Raw genomic sequence first — 22265 nt, forward strand, 5'->3', positions numbered from 1 at the left:
CTGCACCCCCGCCAGGCCAAGCTGGGGAACAGCTGGGTGAGTCCCAACGTGGGTCACCTCATCCTGAAGTACCTGTGCCCTGCCCTGCATGAGGTGCTGCAGGACGGCCTGAAGGCCTACGTGCTGGACCTGATCATCGGACAGCGGCGTTGTCAGCCCTGGAGCCTGGTGGAGGCCTCCACACAGCTGGGTGAGAAGAACAGCACCGTTAAAATAGCTGGCGAGGCAGCGAGGAGTAGCAGCTCTCATTGCTTTATGCAGGTTTAAATATTGGTGCCTTCAAATGAAACTCGTGAGCTCGTCTTTACAACATGGGAAGTCGTGTACACATATGCTTGGCGTTGAAGTGGTTAAGTCGTGAAGAACACCGCTGCTAAGCAACGGCAATATTAACGCTACTGTCAACGTCTAGAAGCTACAGAGGCTAACAATTTAGCAAACTAGCAAGTGGGTAACATAATGCAGCAAATGTAAAGGCATAATGAGGAGAAAGATGAGGCCGTTCGAAATATCAACATTTTCCTCAGACATATTATAAAATTACAAAGAAAAACAATATACGACTAAAATTACAATATATTCACTTATTATGTAATGAAAAATGAACTTCCATGGCCTCCGCCATTTCTACAACGTCAACAAACACGTCACAACTCGGAGCTTTCAGAAATGTTCCACTTACGAGGTCGTGAATACGACAAGAGGGGGGCGTTCATATGGACTCTTCTGGTGAACACGGTAAACACGACCCCATTTGAAGGCACCATAACATCGAGACCTTTAAAATCCATCCAATTCCATTTCCTGTCTTTAAAGATAAGCCACAACATGGTTGTTTGGTTGTAAGTTATACAGTACGTCAGAATGTTTCCCATTATCCTTTATCATTTAAAAGTGTTGAGAGTTTCCTGAACAAAAGTCCTGTCAGGAAAGAGACGTATTTTCAAAAGAAGAAGTAGATGTGTCATATTGGAGAAAAACTGTACAAATAATTTTTTTGCAGATGGATTTCTGGTAACATTATAGGTACAGTGATGAAAACCATATTAGGTGCTCATGGGTAACATATAACATGTTGTCTGTTTGTCTCCGTCAGGCCCGTCCACACGTGTCCTCCACAGCCTGTTCTCAAAGGTGAGCCAGTACTCTGAGCTCACCAGCCACAGCATGAGACTCAACGCCTTCATCTTCGGCCTGCTCAAGTAAGTCTTCTTTCTTTATCCCGCTTTACATGTTCTTAACAACGATGTCTCTCATCCTAGGGGTCAGGATCTTTAAAGAGGCTCTAATCAAGATATTTATAATAATGTGTCAAATAATGTGAGAACAATGTGAACGTTCGTAGTGATGAACCTAACCTTTAGTCATGTTAGCTTATTTTTCTACCAGATCAAATGCAATTTTAAACCATGTCAGCGTAAGTTTTTAGTGTAATAATGCCTAAAATTCTCCTGCAGGAGAGCGATGCTGTTACAATTTAAAGAAAGAAAGAAATAAAAACGGTTTGTTTCTCCTTATATTTCAGCCTAAAATCTTTGGAGTTCTGGTTCAATCACCTCTACACACATGAAGGTAAAACTTAGTTGGTACCTTGTGCATCATTTATCCATCTTCAGGTAGTTATTTGATGTCCATGTGTGCATGAAGTCTTCCTTCTTCTGAATCTTGTTCCTGTTTTGTTTGACTTTCCTCAGATATTATAGCAGCACACTACAGCCCGTGGGGTTTCCTCCCCCTGTCGCAGGGGGCGTGCCAGCCGCTCTTTGAGGAGCTCCTCCTCCTGCTGCAGCCTCTGTCGCTGCTTCCGTTTGACTTAGACCTGCTGTTCGAGCCGCACCTCCTCCAGAAGGGCCAGGAGCATCTCCGCCGCAAGGAGCAGCTGTGCTCCGCGGGCCAGAGCGTCGACCAGTCCACTCGCTCCACCTTCCAGCTCATGAGGGGATGGAGCTCCACTGTGAGCGAGATGGTCAGAGACTCAGAGGGGAAGAAAGAGAGGGCGCCGCTGAGACGAGAGGGAACATGGCCGAGGATGGAGGGGGTCGGGGCGAGAAGAGAGGGAGCGGGAGGGAAGCCTAGGTTGAGGAGCGAGGGGGAAGAGACCGAGACAGCCGGGTCCGTTAGTAGACCGGCAACGCTGGAGGTAGGGTTCGCCAATCTCTGGAAGGAGAGGGGGATAATGAGTGGACAGAGAATGAAAGGCGTAGGACAAGAGAGCCAAGGAGAAGGTGAGGATGGACAGGAGAAGGACAGGAAGAAGGAAAAAGAGGTGGAGGAGGGGCGTCAGCGGCAAGAGAGACAGGCAGGCTGGTGGTACCAGCTCATGCAGTCCTCCCAGGTTTACATCGACCAATCCACAGAGGGGTCGAAGTTTGTCAAGACTGAGAAAAGGAGGAGGTCATCAGAGAGACGACAGAACCAGCTGCCGCCCACCAGAGAGGGAGTGGTGGAGGGGGCCGAGTCCAGCCAGGACGGGGAGGGCTATAGAAGCAGGAAAAGCAGCAGCAGCTCTAGCGGGGAGTCAGCTGGATCCAGGGGGAGGAGGCCTTCATGGATGGGCAGCCCGCCAGACTCTGTTCTCACCCAGGAGAAAGACACAAAACCTCTGGAGGCTGCAGGGACTGGAGCTCAAGCTGCAGCCCAGGAGGAGAGCCCCTCACAGGGACAGAGTCTGCGCTGGGGCCGGCTCTTTGGATCGAGCGTTGGTGCTCCTCTCAGGGTGGAGGCAGCCGAACAGAAGGCAAAAGCTCAAAAGACCAGGTAAGTTAAAAAGAGTCTAAAGATGTTCAGTATTTATCTTATTGTCAACAAATCTCATCAAAAAAACAAAACCAACAATGAATGAATCTACTAACAAGTATCTTGTGTGATTTATATCTTCAGTACTTAAGTATTAAGAGCTGGACTATCACATTGTTTGTTTTGGTCTTTCATGGGATTTGTTACCAGTAAGAAAATGCTTTTAAGTTTGAAAATAGTGTCATCCTTTTTACCAAACTTTACTTTAAGCTATCAGTGCAAAACATTTCCCACACTGTGTTTTTCTCTCTCAGGCCGCCGTCAGGTTGGCTTTCTCTGGACAGGTCTGTTCTCGACCTCGTAGCTCAGACTATTGGAGCGGGGAGCGGGAAGAAGACAGAGCCTCCGGCCACACCCACTCACACCCAAACCACACTCCCACCAACATCAACCCAACCAACTGAAACCAGACAACACTCTCCATGGTAAGCACATACTAGACATGATGCACTGTTCTGTTCATGGATGGATTACTGAATAGGCCTACCAGGCACTACCCTGGCCATCACTTACAAAATGTCAGTCAAAGAGACATGAACCAACCAGGAAGAGACTCAAAATGACTACAAATTGACCAAAACAACTACAAAGAGATGCAAAACAGCTGCTAAGAGACACAAAGACAAAACAACCACAGACAAAAAACAACGACAACCAAATTGAGAAACTGCAACAAGGGAATGTTTGCTTCAAAAATGACTAGAATTATTAATTATCATCGTCATTTTCTGTCCATTTACTAATAGATGTCCTCCGTTGTTCCTCAGTGAAGTACGAGCGTTGTGCCACCACATAGCCACCGAGCCCGGCCAGCTGAGCTTCAACAAGGGCGACATCCTGCGGGTCCTGAGCAAGGCCGACCCGGACTGGCTGCTGTGCTCCCTGGGCTCCACCCGAGGCTTGGTCCCCATCATCTATGTCACCCTCAAAGGCATGGAGGACAGCCAGGATGCCGGTGGACACGGACAGTGTTGAGCCAAGAGGAATTAATGCAAGATGAAGGCAAAGGAGACAGACAGTATCGCTGCCACTGAAACCTGTTTCTGAGAGAACTGTATGAAAAAAAACATTGTAGAAAACATATGCAGATGATGTACAGACACATGCGAGAGAAGCATGCACAAACTCACACATCTACTTCAAGGGTACATCCAGACAAAGTATGCATGCATACATCCAAAAACCAAAAGACCAGACGAGAAACCCAAAGACACTCCGACACTTCTCTCTCTGCCTGAAGCGGCGCTTCTACTAGCTTAGCTACGTGACTGTGCGGTCTCTATATCATCCGTCTCTACATGCGTCAAAACAAGGAGGCGCTGATCACAGATGGTGAACTTCACAATATGATAATATAACATGCTGTCTATACGCTCACCTCGCTGTGCCACACTCTGAACACAGTCGAACGCCGGGGTCCGTTTCATGTCCTGTTGCTTACTTGGTGACGGTTGATCTTTTAGTGAATCTTTGCTTTTTATGGTAAGACTTAAGGTGGTTGATGTAGAAGCAAAAAAAAGAAATGTTTTGATCCATGTCTGCCCCTGTTGCAGAGATTCAGCATATTATTATTATTATTATTATTATTATTGGGAGAGTAAAAAACCACACAGGAGTTTGTTTAGATGGCTGTTCAACCCCAAGAGAGAAGAAGGCAAAAGGACAAATCTGTCTTATTTGATCACTGCTCATCAAAGCCTGTTAATATGGAGACGAAAGGACGGATCGACTGACAAGCAAATTGCCTTTTTTTGTCCTTCTTTCCCTGACAACACCCACCACAGCTGACGTTGTTTAAAGTTACTATGAGGAACTTTTAACTGGTTATGAGACAGTATCAAGGTACACACCTACATCAGTAAACAAGACCATCAGTGAGAGGATTGGCTATTTCTATATAGTTATTCTTAATGCTTGTTATCGGTGCCACCGGGTCAGACTCTGCGAAATCAGACGAAATCATGAAACTCCATCCGCTCAGACTCCAGCGGGGCCTCCAGCAGCGGACAGACCCAGATCCAGGACTGAGTGGGGCAGACTGTCAGACCCTGCTGCAGTAGAGGTTTTCTAAAGGCCCAGGCACACAAAGCCGACATCAAAGAACTAGCGGCGAGGAAGGCCGATGTCGCCTCACATCACCTTTGTTTTGGTTGCACGCAAACAGACCGCAAAGACTACAGCTGACAGCCAGTTAGCACTTTCATCTGCTCCTGCGTGAGAGGAAATAACTCTCCACACCACCAGGTAGCGGTAGTCTGTGCTCATCATTCAAAAAGGGCAACAGGAAGACCGAGGTTGGCGGATATACAAGCCGCTGTTATGATACGTAAATGAAACGAAGCAGCCATTGCCGACCATTTTCACGCCACTCTCACTCATCACTTCGTCACAATGTTGTTGTGAAAATATCCGTGTATTGGAATGACCAGATGAGAAGAAGATGAAAAATGAGTCTTCTATGTTTTTCCTCTTGACTTTGCTCGTTGGCTCGCTTTCCTCACGTCCGTTTCTCTTCTCGTGCACTGATTCGCTCAATCTGAATATCCAATCGGAGTGATTTCTCTCACTGACAAGCTCTGCCGCCGTTTCATCATGCTGAATCGGCCGAAAAGCCTCCGACACGGGCAGACTAAAGCCGACGGTGCGGGACACACCGAACTGTCTGATGGCCAACAGTCGGCTTGGTGTGTCAGGGCCTTTAAGGGACTCTGGTGCTCAGAAACAAAACCACTTTCATCCACAGGGACCGCCAACATTAACAAAAAATTAAAGTTCCTCATAGTAACTATAAGTTCATGTAACCTGACAAAAATGTCATCTCTTTCCCTACAATCCTGTTTCACCGGTTCCTTCCACATCCTGCACCTCGTCCCCCCCCCTCAGTCTCTCATCACAGGACACTTCATTCAAGCGAGTGGCTGCAGTCTGAGCTGATGTACAGTTGATCTAATGGTACATACTGTAAATGCATAATATGACTTACACATGTGGGGTAAGTTCTATTTATTTATTGAGCAGCAGAAGCGTCTACTGTCACTGGACGGATGTCCAATGAAAGCAAAGCATAGATGTGGAGATGTGTGTGGAGGCCTTTGTGAATGTGTTGGGGATCCAGCCTGGAAAAAAATATTGCTAATTAGTTTATATGCATTTTAAATGATTTTATCTATGCCTTAAAGCGCTTGAGGAAAAAAAAGGGAGAATTGCTGTGATGGACACTTAAAGGCTAGTGACCTAATATGTGTCCTAATATTATATTTTGTATGCTCTTACGTGTCAAACTTGACATTTTCCCCAGATTTATGACGGTATAGAGGGGATATTTTTGTTGATATTTAAAGGGAAACCCCAACACATGTTGTGATGGTGGCTCTGTGGGCATTCCTGTGTTAGTGTGATCACGCTACCTGTCAAGCCCAGGTGTAAAACGTGGCCTTAGGTTCAAAATGAGTTGACGAAGAACTCAAATTACGGCTATATACAGAATACCTGGATAGATGTTGAGCGTACACAGATGCCCAATCCAAATATTTCACAATATAAAATGTTAAAATTAGTGTACATTTATTAAATAAATGAATGCTTGTGTAGTTTTTAAAAAACTTCCATATAATTTTAGTGCTTAATTTTTCTTTTTGTTGCATTATTGTACAGATTTTTTTAATGCATCATCAAAATAATTTTATCATTTTCATTGAACTGTAAATATATTTAAATCCTTTAGAGCTACATGTATGAATGCGATTTAATAATGCATTTTATGTTAAACAGAGGAAGTGTGAATAAGCTGTAGCTTCAGTGCTAACACCCATAGTAACAGTTAGGTAGTGGAAGGTGTGATGATGATGATGAGTGGCATCGTTTCGGGTCCTCCAGGCAAGTTTGCTGTTCATTGACATCCTGTTCAGAGTTCACATGGGACAGACTGAAACAAACAACATAGTAGTGATAAAACCAGAGACACATGGAGGCTCAGGGGCAAGAGGCAAAGACAGATTCACTCTTTAATTTGGCCTTTGATTAGCTGAAATGTTGTGCTTTAAAATGCTCTGCAGAGAGAAAGAAAGAAGAAGCCTTCTTTCTCTCTCTCTGGAGGGTTTTTATCTGCTTTCTCTCTCCCTCGCTGCTGCTGCCTCCTCCTGCCTGTAAATACCTTCAGCATCAGTGACACTGCTCTTCTCTCTGTGTCCAGGCTATATGACGTGTACGTATGACATTATCAAACTACTATGGATGTTAAATAACAAAGTGCTCATGTGATCACAAACTCAAATGTCTCTTTTGTCTTTTGTCCTTAACACAGTTTCACTCTCTCCACCCAAAACCTTTTGATTATCAAACTGTAGGCGATGAAACATGACTGTCAAAGGTTTGTTGTGGATTCACCAGAACGTCTGTTGAAAGGTTTCAAACTCATTCAGAACTTTTTACTGGCTAAACACGATCCTTCCATTGGTCACATTTACTATTTTTTAGACCACTACTCATTGGGTGAGCTGACCAAACAATCTCCAACTTGTTTGTTCGTGTCAATTCCTTTTGACGAGCCGCTGTACAGAGCCGGGGATGAAGACTGGAGCTGATAAGCAGACAGCGTTAGCTAGCTGAGCTAACTAACATTCCATCTATGCACTCTGATGGCGATGAACCAATAGATGAAAAGTTGACCCCATGACATGTTGAATGACAGCACCCTCATTTACATAATGAAGCAGAAATGCATAAAGAAAATAAAACATGAATAAATAAGTTTGGGGAAACAAATAGGGGGGAAATACAAAGGGAAAATCATGTAGAAATTATATAAATACATATCATTTAATAGTGAATAAATATTTTTTGAAAATAAATTAAAAAAATTAATACAATTATTTTTTTTATTATAAAATTATATTAGTTTTAAATACATTTTAAGTTAATATAAATAAATAAAAGGTCAAATTAAATAGAACAATGAATAGATATATAGGGGAATTAATTCAAAGGTAAATAAATAAAGAAGCAAATTAAAAGAAATATCAATTTATGTCACATTTATTTATTTATTTTTAATGTTATATAAATGTTGAATAAATAAAAAATAAATACGCATAAAAATAAATACAATTATTAAATTTAATTATAAAATTATACTAGCTTCAAATAAATTTCAAGCTAATGTAAATAAATAAATAAAAGGGGAAATTAAATAGAACAGTAGATGGGGGAATTAATTTAAAGGTAAATAAATAAAGAAGCAAAATATCTATTTATGTCACATTTTATCAATCAGTTCTCCCCAGAGAGCGAGCCAAACTGGTACAATACAGGACCATCTCTACAGCGGAGGAGTCAGACTGGTCCTGCTGTACAGTAATTAGGCGACGGTGGCAAGGAAAAACTCCTTCTGAGGAAGAAACCTTGAGAGGAACCAGGCTTTCTGGGGAACCCATCCTCCTATGGGCAGGGCGGCCGAGGGGTCGAGGGCGTGACCTTCAGATGTTACTGGCCACGGTCATCTGTCATCCAGTTCCACGTGCAACTCAAGACCACAAGAAAAGAAGACAAGACTTACCTTTCCTCTTACTGTGACTTATCTGTGCTCCATGGTGGGGATGACGATGATTCTTCATGTGGCTCAGGTCCCCCCCGCCCAGGTCTTTAGTTCCACTACTGAAAAACAACACACATCATTCAGTAAACACTATGTTTCATGTCCATTTAAAAATGTTTCTTCTTCTGACACAAAACATAAATAAATAAGGGGGAAATGCAAAGGAAAATCATGTAGAAATAAATAAATACATACAATTCAATAGAGAATAAATATATTTTTTGAAAATAAATTTAAAATAAATGAGAAAATAATTACATTTAAAAATAAATGTAATGAATAAATAAATTTAATAAATTAATAAAAATATTAAATTGAATTATAAAGTTGTCATATAAAATTATATTAGCTTTAAATACATTTTAAGCTAATATAAATAAATAAATAAAAGGGAAAATTAAATAGAATAGTAGATAGTTTGGGGAATTAATTCAAAGGTAAATAAATAAAGAAGCAAATTAAAAGAAATATGAATTCATGTCACATTTTTAATTTATTAATTTGACCTACATTTATTTTTAATGTTATTTTTGGTACATTTAATTGCATATTTATTTATCTGGTCATTTATTTATTAATTTTTGATTCTGGCAGGTTCCGTCCTCCATAGGGCTATGGAGTGCTAGGGCCATGTTACTAATCTGCTTTAAGCCCCCTCAAGCAATATATAATATGAAATATGTTTCATGTGCATTTAAAAATCTCTCTTTTCTTCTGGACTTGAGTTGAGGATGTGACGGTGTTGTCATCTTACGTGTCTTTTGTAGAACAGGATGTATGCGTCCTCCTGCCTCCTCTCACAAACGGACCAGCCCGTCGTTTCAGTCACCTTCAAGTCGTTGAAGGTGAGCCAGCGGTCGTCAAACTCATCTGGACAAACCTCAGGGTGCACGCTTTCAGAGATGTAGTGTCCTAACAGGAGAGAGATTGTTGTTGTTAACATCTTAAGACATAGTAAAGGCTATGAAGGTGAACTGATACCAGACAACAGTGATTTAGTGTTTTTGTAGCTCTAAAACTGAGCCCGCTACAACCTAAAAATTGCAAGTTGCGTTAATTCGTTAAAGAAATGAGTGGCCTTAAGACAAATTTGCATTAACGTGTTTATTATCACGTTAACTTTGACAGTTTACCTAGTTAGTTTGGATTCACCGAAGTCACACAATAACACAAACAAACTAACCGATCGAGGCAGCCGTAGACCGGCAACTCCCGTGTTCTGAGAGGTAAAATTACTGTTTTTGTCAATGGAGTCTGGTGGCTTTGAACAGAGCGATATACCGTCTTCAGTTCCCCCGAACTATCCCTTTAAATCATTAATAAAAGGTTTGGCATTTTCTAAGTAATGGCTTATAACTCACTATTGAAGCATTAGTGAGTGATGCATTAACCATTAATAAAACCGTTAGTTACAATTTATTAAAAAGCGGTACCAAAAAGATATTTGAAATTTTATGTTTTTCTAAATAAAATATAGAAAGGTAGCAGAATGTGAAAAATCTGCAGGAAACATAAGAGTTTTGTAAATAAATAATGATAAATATTAAAAAAGCAAAGAGTGCTAATACCAAAATCAAGAAAAAAAATAGGGAATAAAGTTCCACTAAAAACTGTTAATTATAATCAGTTATTTCCATCATTGGTTGAACTTTTCTAACATGACGGAGGACAACAGAAGGTCACATTCAGTGTGGGATTTTCTTACCTGCTTTTAAGGTGCCAAAATGGTCGATGACGTTGACCAGACTGTAGCAGCCGCCACCCTGAGAGGGAACACAGTTAATGATAATAAAGGGTTAACAACAGCACATATAGTCCACATGTTTATATTCATATCGTCATCTGATGTTTGTGTTTGTTCTCAGGTGTTTTTGTTTGTTTTACCTGTTTGGAGGAGACCACCAGGTCCCTCAGCAGCTTGACGGGATCACCTGCCTTCTCAAGCCTGTATGGATACGAGGGACTGAAGCGAAAACGCTTCAGATGCAAGATGAGCACTCTGAAGGAAAAGATATGAAAATACATAACAATGAGTGTCGAGTTGAAAGTAGGGACGTTGGGTTTTGTTTGATTATTATGAATCTAAAGGTCAGTGGAGCCCAGTTTAGGAGCCACCCAGGTCAGGTGATTATTTATGTCACTTACTTTGGCAGAGTGGCGAATGACGATTTTAGCACCGACGTTTTCCCCCCGCACTTGCACTTGAACTCCAACTCTGTCTCCAGGCTCTTCTGCAGCATCTCTTCCACACATCCTCCAGGAACCAGGTCCAGAGACAGAGAGGTGAACTCCTCCAGTCTTTTTGATTGGGATCTACAGCTGCATATTAAAGGGGACAATGCAAAGATCAGGTCAGAATGCAACAGCGTTGCACCAGAGCAGGGCTGTTTCCAGACCAGATCATTAAGGGGGTTCAGGTGTGGCGAGCTGGCCATGTGTGTGACGCTGAACTGTGCAGTCTTACCTCTTGCACGTCCGGATGTTCTCCATTTTGAACATCATGTGGTGCTCGACGGGGCAGGTGTAAGTCCTGACCAGGACAGCTGCTTTTCTCTTCAGCAGAGGGGCCAGACTCCTCACCTGGTCCAGGACCGTAGTCAGGAACTCATGAGCGTCCTAAACACACAGGAGGAGTTTATACTTTGTTTAATATTAACACATCACTCTCTATAAACATAACATTTATCTATATATAAAACCACATATTTACACTAAACCCTCAAAAAGAGCCAGCTCATTTTGAGAAAAAGAACACATACAATAGTATGTTACCGTAGACAGACAGACAGACAGACAAGTAAGACCCATCACACAAAAAACAAAACACATCACAATTATTCCTACATAACCCAACATGACCATCTGTCCTCTGGATTCACATGTGTTTAGCAGCACATTCATTATTATTTAGCATCAAGATGGACTGATGGACAAAAGCGTTCTTTAGCCTGATGCAGGTTAAATGTTAATGTATATATTTATCCTGTTATAAAGTTGGGTGATTTTATTTTGAAAGGATAACACCGGTAAGAGAACCTGTTAGTTATTAAGGTGGGTGCTTTTATTTTGTAGGAGGAAAAAGACATTAAAACGATTGTTTCTTATTCTTTTTGTTTGTTTAGCAACTTGCTGATCAAGAAACAAGGTTTGTCAATATTTAGTTTACTAATATAGTTGATAATAAGTGACTTTATAATGTATTTTCGTAGTTTTGCTTAGTTAAAAAGAGAGTGTGTTTGTAAGCTAGCTGGCTCAACCTGCTGTTAATTAACTCATACTGACAAGCAATTAGAGTTCAGCTACTTGAACCAGGGAAACTTCTCTCAAAAGGACATTGTTTATGGTGTTTATTGTCTTATCATGGACAATAACAGAGATGACTTTCTGGTGAATAACATTCTCATTCTTGGAAAATATTATTTGCACAAATCCAACTATATGAAAGTGAAACCTGGTTTAATGTGTTTCCTTCTGAGTTTCTTTCTCACATAAAAGCCCTTAAAGTCATGAAAAACAAAAATGCATTGAAACTTCTTAGTATAATAGAAGAATATGAATTACAGGTATACACCCCTATAGCCCTTAATTGAATTTATTATTATTTTCATGTATAATTTTACATATTTTATCAGTTCTTGTTCTGTATGCACCTTGTCCTTTTACTCTAATAATGATCTATGAGCCATGTTGTTTGTAAATCTGAATTTGTTCAATAAAAAATGTGTACCAGGAAGTGCTAAAATAAATAACTAATTTCCGGTTTAGGATTTATTGCTGTTGGTTTTTGCAATATGGATGAAATATAATATATAATTTTCTAGACATCTCCTTATGAGAAAATCAGTTGAATGGACGAGAGTCACACTAAACATTTAGATTGCTTAAAGTAATTTCAGCACTAACCAATTTCGGATTTGTAAAGGATTTATTACCCTCCCATACAGATGCAGATGGTCCGAACATGGACTCACTAATCTACACCAACTTCATAAGGATGGCAGCCTTAAATCATTTGAACAGTTAAAGGATAACTTCGGTATTTTTCAACCTGAACCCTTTTTACCCATGTTTTTGTGTCAAAGTGACTAACGGGGACAACACTTTCTGTGATTGGTCCAGTATTGAGGGAGAACGCTGCAGCTGCCAGCCGCTAAACAAGCTGTAATGTTATCATTTGGGGCAACTTGAAGTGTGAATGCAATCGCCAGAAGCAAAAAGCTAACCTTGGCTATAAACTACACCCGACTACACCGCGGTTGCATGAAGTGGACGAGTCGGCGTGATGACGTTTTGTAGTCTCATTTAGTCACTTGTTAGCAACCGCCTTATCTAAGACATATAAAAGCTTCAAAATTCACGAGTGACGTATTTTATATCGTAGAACAAAACATTAAAATCTATTAAGCTTGTGTTAACCGCAGACCTTATTTCAGGCATCTAACTAAAAAACAATTTAAAAAACCCATTGACTTCCAGACGAGGGAACCGGAAGTGCTAAAACGCTAACTCATTTCCGTGTTTTAGGACTCATTCCTGCACCACGCTATGCAAGGCATGCTTGAACTGGGATGGATTACATTTTCACTGAATGCTTTTGCTACGTTTTATGTGTGATTTAGTTTAAAGGGGGACTAATAATTACATTTTAAGTTAAACATGCTTATCCGTAGCACCCTATCAGAGCTTGTCATTTGTGTAAAGTTAAAAATTGAAATCATTTTTGTTTTGTTTTGTTTTCTCTGCAGCTCTTTCGGTGTGGTCACAGCATACTCTTTGGAGCAAACAAAGCTTTTGTGAACCGTCAGATGGAGAGTTACTCCATCATTCAGTCAGGGATGCTACAGAGGTGATGAAACAACAAAATATGAAACCAGCTGACTCACTTTTTGCTGATTGTTCCCGAACTCAGGAGCGCAGGCAGACACCGCCGCCTTAAAGGAATCCAGTGCGGCGATTTTAATTTGACCGTTTGTGGAGGTGCGAGCGTCCCTGATCTCCATCAATCTCCTGCAGAGGGTGAGATAAATGAAATGAAGCATTTCTGCTGTTAGCTCTGTTATTTCATTTTGTTCCTCGGGGTTGTGGAGACACTTGAGGATGACATGAGGGTATATGTGTGTGTGTGTGGGTGTGGGTGTGGCTGCTGTACTTTATCATTTGAGCCTTGGGGGCTGAACTCCAGATGTTCTCCATGCGGCTGATGTCACCCATGAAGTCCTCCAGTGTCAGTAAACTCTGCAGGGTGGAGATCATGTAGCAGTTCTGGCCAATGTTTGGCAACCTGAAACTCAAAAACACAGCGAGTCAGAACGCACGTCAACATCATCACATCTTCACTGACCAATCACAAACTGTGGTTCATGTATCTCCCAACATGCACACATATTCTAGTTTGGTTTGATGGATTCGTGCCTCGTTACAACTTTGATCCATTTGCAGATGTACTCACCCGTAGCAGATGGCGTTTGAACCTCCGTTAAGGCCTCCGACAAAACTACGTTTGGTGCTACAGAGACATAAAAAACACAAAGACATGGTTAAGAAACACATTAAAAGGCTGAACACTTTATAAAAAGCTGATGTTTTCTAATGCTTGTTAACATTAGTGATATCATAATATTAGTGAGATTTAGAAGATTAAAAAATGTGGAGACAGTTTTTCACTCACCATATGGATTGCTCCCCCAGTTTTGGCGCCTTCGGGGCAGTGGTGTCGGGTAAACGTGCCGGGAACGAGACATCAGGCAAAGGGTCATCATCCTGCGGTGGGACGAACGGCTTGACTTCTGTACGATCTGACACGTTCACTTCTACAGGGTTGTTTCTGGAAGAAGAAACAGATTGTCATTGTCAAGAGAGGAACTAAGGTAAAATTATATAAATATATATATATGAAAAGAAAAAGAAATAAAATAAAAGCAAAGAGAAACAGACAAAATATAACAATTATTGTTATTATTAACAATAAATAATAATAATGTTAAGAATATTAGTTGAAAATGAAATTATAATAAAGAAATTGTTTTAAGAATCCCCTCTACAGAATATTACTGCACGATTTAAACTAAAACAACCTCATTTTGACCAGATAACTGTATGATGCTGATGATGATTATTGTAAAGGTTATTTATAGTTAAAAAGATGATATCATGTCAGATTAAGTAGATTATGTATGTGAGTATACAGTGTTGATCAGTGAATATAAGAAAACGATCAACACTGTATTTGTTCCTGACACTGAAAGCAACGTTAAAGTAATTTTCTTTTTTACAATTTATTGACTCCGTTAAACCGTACACGTACTTTGATCTGAAAGATAAAAAAATAAATAATTTCATCATACACTATCAATGACTAAGACAAAGAACATGCTTTAACATAACCATAAATCCAAAAGCAATATTTTTATGTGAGGGAAATATATAAAAAATAAAAGCAAAGAGAAACAGCCAAATTATTATTATTATTATTATTATTATTATTATTATTATTATTATTAATATTAATATTAATATTAATAATAATAATAATAATAGTAGTAATAATAGTAGTAATAATAGTAGTAATAATAGTAATGGTAAGTAAGTCAGTTGAAAATAAAAATGATAATAAATATGTATGTGAGTATACAGTATTGATGAAAATAAGAAAACGATCAAGACTTTCTTTGTTCCTGACACTGAAAGCAGCGTTAAATTAATGTCATTACCTCTTTTGAGGTTTCGGAGAGTTCTTCTTCTCCTCTTGTTGTGGTGCGACCCGATGTTTTCTCTGTTGGAGGAAAGACAAACATTCATGGTTCAATAAACAAACATATGTATGAACAATGAACCATAGCAGTACCCTGATTTAGTCCTGACTGGTGAATAAGTAGTCACATTGGCTCTTTCTGTGAAACATACCTTCCAGCACTTTAACAGCCAACAACAAAAGGACGTCTTCTTGGCTGTTTTCTCCTTTAGTACACCTTCCTTCTTCTGTAGAGTAAAAACAATATTATGAGAAAACAACATCTATTTTTGTGGTCATCAACAACTATAAAGTTGAAGACTACTCTAAATGAGGTTAACATGAAGTTCTGACACTTTCTGTCAAACATACTTTAAACCGACTGAAGAGACGATTGCACAGTTTCGTCTTCTTGGTCTTTTTGTCTGTCCCAGCCTTAGCTGGCTTTGCAGTGACTGGAGCAGCAGGAGTTTTTAGGATACTGGTGTTAAAGAGAAACACAGTTTTTCATGTTTAGCAGAGGCATAAATCAGAAATAATTTGCAAGAATTGTTTACATAGAATAATCATTCTCACAATCAACACAATGGCAAAAAATGTTGCCACATATTTAAAGACTTTGAGACACTACAGATAGATATCAACACGAAACATCCCCAGTTGATTACTAACATTCAGACTATTATTTTTTGTATTACATGTTTCTGAAAATGTATGTTTTGAATATGCAAATGAGGCATTATCTTTTTAAATGTGTGCGAATTTGCAAACATTTTCAGAACAGAAATCTGAACATTGGATAAAGCCAGGTTCAAAATTCTTGTTTAATTTTTTTTACATATTAGTGTCAAAGGTTTTTTAAAGACGTGAATTTTGGATATCTCTTTTTATCACTCCATAAATCAGAAAATACTGTCGACAGCCATAAAAAAAAAAAATCCAATTTCACCATGTTTTTAGGAATAAAATGTTGTATAAATCAGGCTATGGATGATATATGAACAAACCCTTCTGTAAAAACCTTCAGATTATAAACAAGATTGAAACTGGAAAGTTTAGTGTATGTGAGTGCTACTAAAGTGGAGATTTCTGGCTCAGAGTTTGATAAAAAATAATTTAAAGAAAACGGCCTTTAAAGATATGGATTGTAAATCTACACACATTTTGCAAGACAATGCAGGTGAATATGGTAAAGAATTTAACTAATAGATATCATCATGAAACTTTCTCAGTTGATTATTGACATTAAGACAATTATTTTTTGTATTATAGGTTTTATGAAATTTGATGTTTAAATATGCAAATGAGGCATTATCTAATGGTAACCTTTGGTGAATTTAAGATAAATCTACAGACACAAATAGACAAAATGTAGTAAAATAAACACCCAAATGTATATTTTGGATGTTTTCTTTCTAAAAGTCTGAAAGACGACATGTTATGGAAGCAAAATAGCCCGAAATCTCAAAATTAACCAGTGCATTGAAAAACAATGTTTTTGCCTGTATCTAATTTAATCTAATTTATTTTATTTAGTTATAATTTTAGTGCTCCAAGATTTTAACAGTTCAAAACCAATTAATTGTTTTGCTTTAAAGTGTCAGCAGGTCTAAGGCTCTGCACCACCACATCCTAAAACATTTGAACACTTGTGTTTTTACTTAAATGCTTTTGGTAAAATCATCTAAACCCTTATTAACACAGGCAGCTAATTAAAACTGACCATTGAAGTTAAGAAGCAGTTGGGATAACAGGGATAAATGACAGTTATGTATTTCCTTACCCCTTCTGAGGGCGGGAGTGCTGGTTCATCTGCGCCATCTTCGTAGATTTAAAAAAAAATCTATTTTCCATCTTAGTTTTGCTAAATTTGACAAATGTAAGACTGGTAGTTAACGGGTAATCTCGCTAATCTCTGTCTGTACTGCTGGGGTCTTCAAGTTCAACTGATCCGTCAGTAACCCTGTGACTATAGAACATAATTCTAATAATTCTAGAATGTGAATCATGATGTCATAATTTAGATTTCTGTCGCATTCTGTTCTGTATGCAAATGATGGAATATTGATGATGGAATGTTGATGATGATGGAATGTTGATGATGTCATGTTATGTTTTAAATGTTACTGTCTTTACTGTAAATCCTCCACTAGCTAGCTAGAAGCTTTTAGACACTAATACTTTACAAATAATAACCCTCATCCTCGCAACTTGGGTCCCTGCAGACCCCAGAGGTACAGGCCTACTTTTTGTCATATCTCGCAGGAGTTCAGTAAATATTATGTTGATTTTAATGTTGATATAAACTTTATGTTGTGAAATGCACTCACTAATTATTACTACTCCTGGCTGTGACAAGCAGAAATATACACCAAATACACCTTGATGGTAAATTCTGTTAGTGATTCCCAACCTTTTTCCTTTCTATTATTGAATAAACTGAAGACCCCTGACTAAGTGACATCCATCCATCCATCCATCCATCTGCAACCGCTTATCCCGTTAGGGGTCGCGGGGGGGCTGGAGCCGATCCCAGCCGACATTGGGCGAAGGCAGGGTACACCCTGGACAGGTCGCCAGTCCATCGCAGTGACATAAGTGTCATAAGTGACATATCTTATGGATATTCCATATTATATTCAATTCAAAACAATAACAGTACAGAACAACTGATAAACTGTAAGATTAACCCAAATAGTCAATGCAAGTATTGCAGGTAGTTTGTGTATAATTGGATGCATTTTGAGCAGATTATTTGATTCCCTGTGAATATTGCATTAGAGATGAGATTTCCTGTTATTTTTAGGAACTTTTATTACAATTCTCTGTATTTTATTTTTTTATTTTTAACAATCACACATACTCAACAGGCTTGTTTTTTTTTTTTACAAATTCAGCGTTTTCTTCTCCCTGATGCTTGGCAATTGTTCTATCAGCTCTTTACGCTACGCTCAGAGCTAGTAATGCAGAATAATTTAATAATTAATTTTTAGTGATGTTTGTGATGTGTTTTTTCCATAGTTATGTTACGTTATGTCCATACGTATTTGACATACTATTTTAAGGCCAATGATGTTGTTCCTAAACCTAAGTGGATTTGTTGCCTCAACCCAACTGCAGATGTTACTGTAGTTGTGTTGCGTGGCGTACAAATGACACACAGAAAGCCTAAAATGCGTCCTCATGACATGCAGAATGTCCGTGTAATGTCGTGCTATTTATACGCCCCGTGACACCGGGTTGGCATGCAGGATGAGCCTGTTTTGCAAAGAGGGAAGGCACTGTGAATATAACTTGTGTTCACGTCTTCACTGTGCTCTTATCCTCTTTATATCTTAAATAATAATCCAAACTTTAAATATGACAATTTAATTTAGTTTTCCTCACAGAAATGAATGAAATGCTGAGATATAGACGGGTTTCTTGTATACAAACATTACTGGGTGCATGCACATCCAGGGGGCAAAACCACTTTTTCTGAAGATATGGTGATATCTCTGTACTTGAAGATGCTGTTACTTACCTGATGCCACAACGAGCATTTTGTTTATTACTTTGGGATGTCATTAATCAAGTATTTTCTATGTTGAGGAAGCAGAATAAATCCTGCAGTTGAGCTGAATGCAAGTTTCAGTTTTCTGCCTCTTTGTTTCTACATACAGGTTTTGCTGCCTGCCCAGGTTAAATCAACATATTAGGGCTAAAAAAAAATAACAATCATATAAAATAACTACATTTTCTTGTATTCACTCTAATTAAATCAACATTAGAGCATAAAAAAACAATACTAATACAAAAAATAAATTTTCTTGTATTCACTCTAATTAAATCAACATATTAAAGCTTAAAAATAATGCTAATAATATAAAAAACTACATTTTCTTGTATTCACTCTAATTAAATCAACATATTAGAGCTTTAAAAATAATACTAATAATAAAAATCTACATTTTCTTGTAAACAAACTTTTTTCCTGACATTGTGACTGAAGAAAACATAATGTACTGTATCAATATACTGATATTATCATACTACATACTGTACAGTATATTTAATGAGGATGCACTTCAGCCACCAGATGGTGCCGATGTTGTAAAAGAGAAGCTGGATCAGCTGTAAGTTCACTGAACTGCAGTATTCAGGCTCTTACAACAGTGCAGGCACACAGTGTTAGAAGTAGTATATTTACTTTCTCCTTTATTAGTTCAGTCAGATCAGTCTGTAGTGTTTGATGATCTGTATCCACTCCTATTAAACTCAGGTCAGAATTGCTTCTAAAGGTCATTTTTGCAGTTAAGGCCTTACAGGATCATGTTGACTTATAGACTCAACATCATGGGTTATGGTAACCAATAGCAATGTTTAAACTCGCAGAACAATATTTTAGCTCCAATAATGATTTCAGACTTCCCACGGGCTTATAAATACTTATAAGTAGTTTCACAGTCTTTATTGTAGCTGCTCTTCCTTTTCTTTGTGGTAGTTTCCATCATATTCTGCCTAAATCTGCAGAGCTTGTGACCTTGCGGTGACTCACAATTTTCTCCATTTTTCATACCGTAGCAAAGATGATGAAATGTTAACCTGCACTTGACCCGCATGTGCACAGTTTCACACAGCCTCGTGATGACAGCTGTCATTGGATAAAAGCCAGATTTGATCTGTCCTGCAGCGGTTTGACTTTTGTAAACTCGAGCCAATGAAAATGAGGGACATCGTCTCAATATGTGGGACGTGGGACAATAAGGGATAAAAATGCTGTGCAGTCCCTCGTAAAGTGTGACACCTGGTCACCCTACACCAGGGGTCTGCAACCTGTGGCTCCGGAGCCACATGGGGCTCTTTAGCTCCTCTCCAGTGGCTCCCTATGGATTTTTAAAAATTGGAAATGAATAACTGTTTTTTGTTTACATTTTAATTTTTATTTATCATTGTTGTAGGTCTATAGTAGGATGATACGACGGAGTATTGAGGAGAAAAAATAAATCTGAGATTTCAAGAAAAAAGTCATAATATAATGAGAATAAAGTCATAATATTATATTAAAGTCAAAGGTTTGAGAGAAAAAAAGTCGTAATATTATGAGAATAAAGTCATAATATTATAAAGTAGTAATTTTACGTGTTATTGACTTTTTTTCTCGTAAAGTTATGACTTTATTCTCGTAATATTACGATTTTGTTCTCATAAAGTTATGACTTTGTTCTCGTAATGTTATGATAGTAAAGGTTGCTGACCCCTGCCCTCCACAGAACACACAATCCTTCAACATACACTACATGACCAATAATATATGGACACTTTTTTCCAAGATCATTTTCTGTATCAATATGACAATACCACCGTGCACAAAGCCAGGTCCCATAAAGAAATGTTTTTTCCCAGTTTGGTGTGGAAGAACTTGACTGGTCTGCACAAAGTGACCTGACCTCAATCCCGTCCAACACCTTTGGGATGAACTGGAACACCGACTGTGAGCCTGACCTGATCACCCACAAACACCAGTTGTTGGAGCTCACTGACACTCTTATGGCTCAATGGGAGCAAATCCCTGCAGAAGCCAGAAGAGTGGAGGCTGTTATAGGAGCAGATTAATGCACATGGTTCTGGAAAGACATGTTCAACTATCACATATGTTTGTGATATTCATGTGTCCACATACCTTTGGTCATGATATGTATCTGAAGATGTTCAAATATGAGCACATTTGTGAACTTGTGTGTAAAAAAAGCATTGTATTTTTGATAATATTTCTATGAATCCTTCTCGCAGACACACGTCCAGACTTGCTCTATCTGCCACACTAGTCTGTGAATTGTGTGTGCGTCACGGTTCGTAATCTTTCATGTGTTCATCACAAGCAAGAAGGAACTGGATTCCCCTGAACAGTGAAGACATTTTCCATAGAAATCCATAACGTGGGTTGCACCATTCATAGCGGTCTGCCACAACTGAGAGCAAGCCAAGGGATTTGGCAACATGGGAAAGTTACTGTGCATAGTCATTTATTCCATGGCATTCATATGAACCCCTCACCTTTGTTATATTTCTTTCCCGGTATTTTCCATTCAACAGTTTCCTCTTATTTCTTTCTTTGATTTTTCTCGTGCACGTCACATTAACTTTGGCACATTCACTGTAGACTATTGGCTCTGCAAAACGCCCCAAAATGTGAAATGCAATCCTTTCTTTTTTATCAAGGAAGTGTATAAAAGGATTAAAAGGTGAATGGGTGACACTCCATCTTCTCAGATTAAAGAGTAGCTGGATAAATAGGTCTGTTGTAGCGGTGTGAACCTCGGGGTCAGGGAAATCAATCTGCTCATCATCAGAAAGTTTGAATCTTGAGAAAAATCTATAAAAAAATCTTTCCTTTAACAAACACTGTTGAATACTTCTGGTGACACTGTGAACTTCAATCAAGTTGACGGTACATTTAATAGCAGCCTGTTAATATGCATTCCCCAAATTCATCTCACAATCCAAGTATTATTGTCTTTTTCTTTATGTAATGTACACAAAACCACCTCGACAGAGATGCCCAATTAACCTCTCATGCACTTAAACTAAAGGTTTCAAGTTACTTTGAAAGGAGAGTTGTGCAAGCTCACAAAAGATGCCAACTCGGCAGCTTTTCAACAGCCACAAAAGCTCAGACAAACTGGATCTGCAGGATCTTTTATAACAACTTTTTCCATTCACTGAGGAGAGCATGGGCTCCACTCACAAGTGAAGTCCTGCTACTGTATATCTCCAGGCCAAAATCTGTGAGTTTAAGTCCGTAAACTAATGCTTAATTTAAAGGAAACTGGCCCTTCAAACTGACAAAAACATGAACCCAAATAAATATTTTCATTCATTCATTCGTGATAGATGGTAGCAAGTGTCCAAAGTCAGAACACACTAGCTCGAAAAAGATTATTTCAGAAGTCGAATATTATTTTAAAGAATTCTTTGATGCGTTCATATTAATTGGTGGCACAGTTGCTGAATATGGGGTTATTGATGGTCAAACTTTCTAGATAAATGAGCCAATATGCACCTTGGGCTCCCTAATAAAACCAGTCTGCGGCCATGGGGACGCTACATGACAAGTTAAAGGAACAATGTTTAACATTTCATTTATATTAGCAGAAATGGAATATA

The 22265-nt window shown here is 38.9% G+C and overlaps 2 protein-coding genes across 7 annotated transcripts in view; one reads left to right on the forward strand and one right to left on the reverse strand.

The window, feature by feature from the left end:
- rusc2 (RUN and SH3 domain containing 2) overlaps nt 1-7069 on the forward strand; it is a 45350-nt gene extending 38281 nt beyond the window's left edge. For 4 of the 5 annotated variants that reach the window (XM_074639422.1, XM_074639423.1, XM_074639425.1 and 1 more), the window contains 6 exons: nt 16-190; nt 1097-1202; nt 1526-1572; nt 1695-2757; nt 3051-3221; nt 3564-7069. In XM_074639422.1, coding sequence (XP_074495523.1) covers nt 16-190; nt 1097-1202; nt 1526-1572; nt 1695-2757; nt 3051-3221; nt 3564-3771 — 1770 coding nt within the window. In that variant the 3' untranslated portion in view covers nt 3772-7069. Of the gene's footprint in view, nt 1-15; nt 191-1096; nt 1203-1525; nt 1573-1694; nt 2758-3050; nt 3222-3542 lie in introns of all 5 variants that reach the window. The other variant, XM_074639424.1, reaches the window with a different exon arrangement.
- A 991-nt stretch (nt 7070-8060) lies between these two features.
- LOC141769908 (ubiquitin carboxyl-terminal hydrolase 46-like) lies at nt 8061-17056 on the reverse strand. Of its 2 annotated transcripts, none has more exons than XM_074639428.1 (14): nt 16903-17056; nt 15492-15600; nt 15293-15361; nt 15100-15161; nt 14058-14213; nt 13839-13895; nt 13539-13670; nt 13273-13396; nt 10854-11005; nt 10535-10708; nt 10274-10388; nt 10095-10152; nt 9144-9301; nt 8061-8448 (listed from the first exon to the last, which is right to left on the reverse strand). In XM_074639428.1, exons 1-14 carry the CDS (start codon nt 16971-16973, stop codon nt 8446-8448), a joined length of 1440 nt encoding a protein of 479 aa, XP_074495529.1. In that variant the 5' UTR covers nt 16974-17056; the 3' UTR covers nt 8061-8445. The 2 variants fall into 2 exon arrangements, with proteins under 2 accessions (XP_074495529.1, XP_074495528.1); XM_074639427.1 differs by having other exon boundaries at nt 15293-15364.
- Nucleotides 17057-22265: the final 5209 nt, after the last annotated feature.

The sequence above is a fragment of the Sebastes fasciatus genome, chromosome 6, assembly GCF_043250625.1.
Source record: "Sebastes fasciatus isolate fSebFas1 chromosome 6, fSebFas1.pri, whole genome shotgun sequence".
Classification (NCBI taxonomy): domain Eukaryota; kingdom Metazoa; phylum Chordata; class Actinopteri; order Perciformes; family Sebastidae; genus Sebastes; species Sebastes fasciatus.